The sequence below is a fragment of the Penaeus chinensis genome, chromosome 3, assembly GCF_019202785.1.
Source record: "Penaeus chinensis breed Huanghai No. 1 chromosome 3, ASM1920278v2, whole genome shotgun sequence".
Lineage (NCBI taxonomy): Eukaryota > Metazoa > Arthropoda > Malacostraca > Decapoda > Penaeidae > Penaeus > Penaeus chinensis.
Window position 1 is genome coordinate 36,625,224 of NC_061821.1, and position 2,500 is coordinate 36,627,723.

Sequence of the window (2,500 nt, forward strand, 5' to 3'; positions counted from 1 at the left end):
TGCAATCTCTAGACACCAGCATTGTAGGCATCCATAGTATAAAATATGATGTGACTCTCACTAAATATCTGAAATATTGTTGAAGGTAATAATTACTTTCATTGCTATTATCATAAATGCTTTCTTTATTATCATCATTATTATTATTACTAATAATATCATTATTTCTATTATTGGAAACATCAATACCATTATTACTATTATTATCACTATTATTATTACTTTTATTATTTTCATCATTATTAGCATTTAAATTACTATTATTATTGTTGTTATTACTACTACTACTACTATTGTGACCATTTTAAATAAATAACTTCTGTGATTGTTGATATTATTATATTAGACAATGATAAGAATAATATATAGTAAGGGGCCATCACTATTATTATTAAAATTTTTTTTAAGGTAGTTTTCCGATTAAAAAAACAAATAAATAAATAAATAAACACAAAAACAAATAATAAATTTAGTGTTATAAAAACTACAATCACAAGAAAAAGAAAAAGGCTGAGGCAAAAGGAGGTGGAAGGCCAGTGAAAATCTGCAATGGACTCACCTGGCAAGATGCATGATGATGACCTTGAGAGTGGACAGGTGTGCCACTGGGAGAGTTTGTAAAGCTTCTCGAATGCCAGACACTTTAGCCTCCCGGGTACTTAGCTCTGTTAACCAAATGTAAACTATATGAGCATAATCTTTAAAAACATAAAAACTTCGATCCTCAAATTCGTTAACATACAAGGAGCAAAAAGGCAAAGTTGAAAAAGACAAATAGCTAATTTGAAAAAGAGCTGCGCATATCATAAATACATTTAACAAGAATTTTGGGATTCCAGTAGGAAACAAAGGGGAAAAATGAAGAAACAATAGAATAATTTGTTTCACAAGATAAACTCAAAATGTAACAATACTGCCATAATCATCAAAGACCTAGTTCATAAGGAAAATGTATTAATATACATCAGCCAAGAATCCATGTCTGTGTGTGTTTGTCTTTTCAAGTAATTTAAATAAAAACACATTTTCTGCTGTTAATGATAAGAATACTAACCCATCTAAGTTTAACTACTCCAGTGTCTAGGCTAGTACTCCTAAATAATCTCTAAGCTCTTAGACCCTCCAATTCTCTTCAGCTCTCCCAATAACACTCTCAACTTGTTGGAATTTTCCCAAAACTGCCCTGTGTACAAAACAATCTCCCTTGGTAGATGATAAAGTCCTATATGTTGTAACAAGTTTCTTGGTCATGCCATTTGCCCACTAGTTCTGATGCTTTCATTCATGAAACAACATTTTACATGAGAACAGTAATATATCAACACTGAACTCATCAAGAGATATAATTTGAAATGCAAGAATACTTTTTATGACTCACTCTGGAAGCTCCAACACTGAGCAATCAATGTTATCATAATCAATATATTATGATATTCCTTTCATCATACAATGGTTATCAACCTTTTTTGAGGCACTAAACCCTATTGAAATCTGTATACTCAGGGTGTCCACAACCCTAAAGAACTGAATTTCCCTGACTTTCCACTGACCAAAATCAATTTTCCATATTCCTACAGCTTCAATAACAATACAGAATTACTCATTCATGACATTTGAGGGTATGCATATCCAAGGTGTTTATCAAGTATTTTGTTCAGCTAAAAGCACCAATATGCTCATGTTAATACACTGCAATTATGAGTTAAGAGTTCATCTGTGTGAACACACTGAAAAAAGTTTAAACTAACAAAACTTTTCATTAATGCATTTTCAGACAATTGGTCTAAAACACCTTCATTTGCTGACAAAAGTTGCATCTTCCTTCCCCTTCAGCCAACCATCAAATCCTTTTTTCTTATTTGTGGCAGAACATATACTAATTTTCTTTCACAAACAACATAAACAGTTAGATGTAGTCCCTTGAAGTATGGCAAAGACTGACAGACACATAAATGCAATGAGGACTAAAGATTACACAATAGCTGTGTTTCAGATACTCCTGAGATTCTGCTGACATGCTTCCATAAATTGGTTGACTCTTTTGTGAATCTACCCATAATCTGATGAAATGTCCAGCAGCTATGACCCACAAGTGATCTGTTCTTTCCTTTCTTTTACTGCAACGACATTTGATACACTTAAGTTTCCTAAACAACCTATATAATTCCTTTTTGGCCTATCTCACTTTCCCATTCTTTAGTTGTTAATGTACATCATAATCACGACTGGGAATAATGGCATCAGAGCAAGCTACAAATAAACTGGTATTTTCACCATTGAAGCAAATTGCAATAAAATTCAAGGCTATATTTGACAAGCAAAATTAGTAAACATTACCAATATTAATCTCGATGATGGGTAATATGTAAACAGAAAAAATAAACAACCACTTATATCTTTTATGATTTCCAGTTTACACATTTTCCCATGATATTCCACTTCCTTTTAGTGTAGGTTTTGCTATAGCACAAAAAAAATTGACTTTATTTCTTTATAATAA

At 31.7% G+C, this 2,500-nt stretch overlaps 1 protein-coding gene across 2 annotated transcripts in view; it reads right to left on the reverse strand.

Annotated features, from left to right (window-relative positions):
• Positions 1–2,500, reverse strand: part of LOC125044615 (N-chimaerin-like) — a 16,844-nt gene that overhangs the window by 1,838 nt on the left and 12,506 nt on the right. For both annotated transcript variants that reach the window (XM_047641382.1, XM_047641372.1), the window contains exon 9: positions 560–665. In XM_047641382.1, the coding sequence (XP_047497338.1) occupies positions 560–665 (106 nt within the window). The remainder of the gene's footprint in view (positions 1–559; positions 666–2,500) is intronic.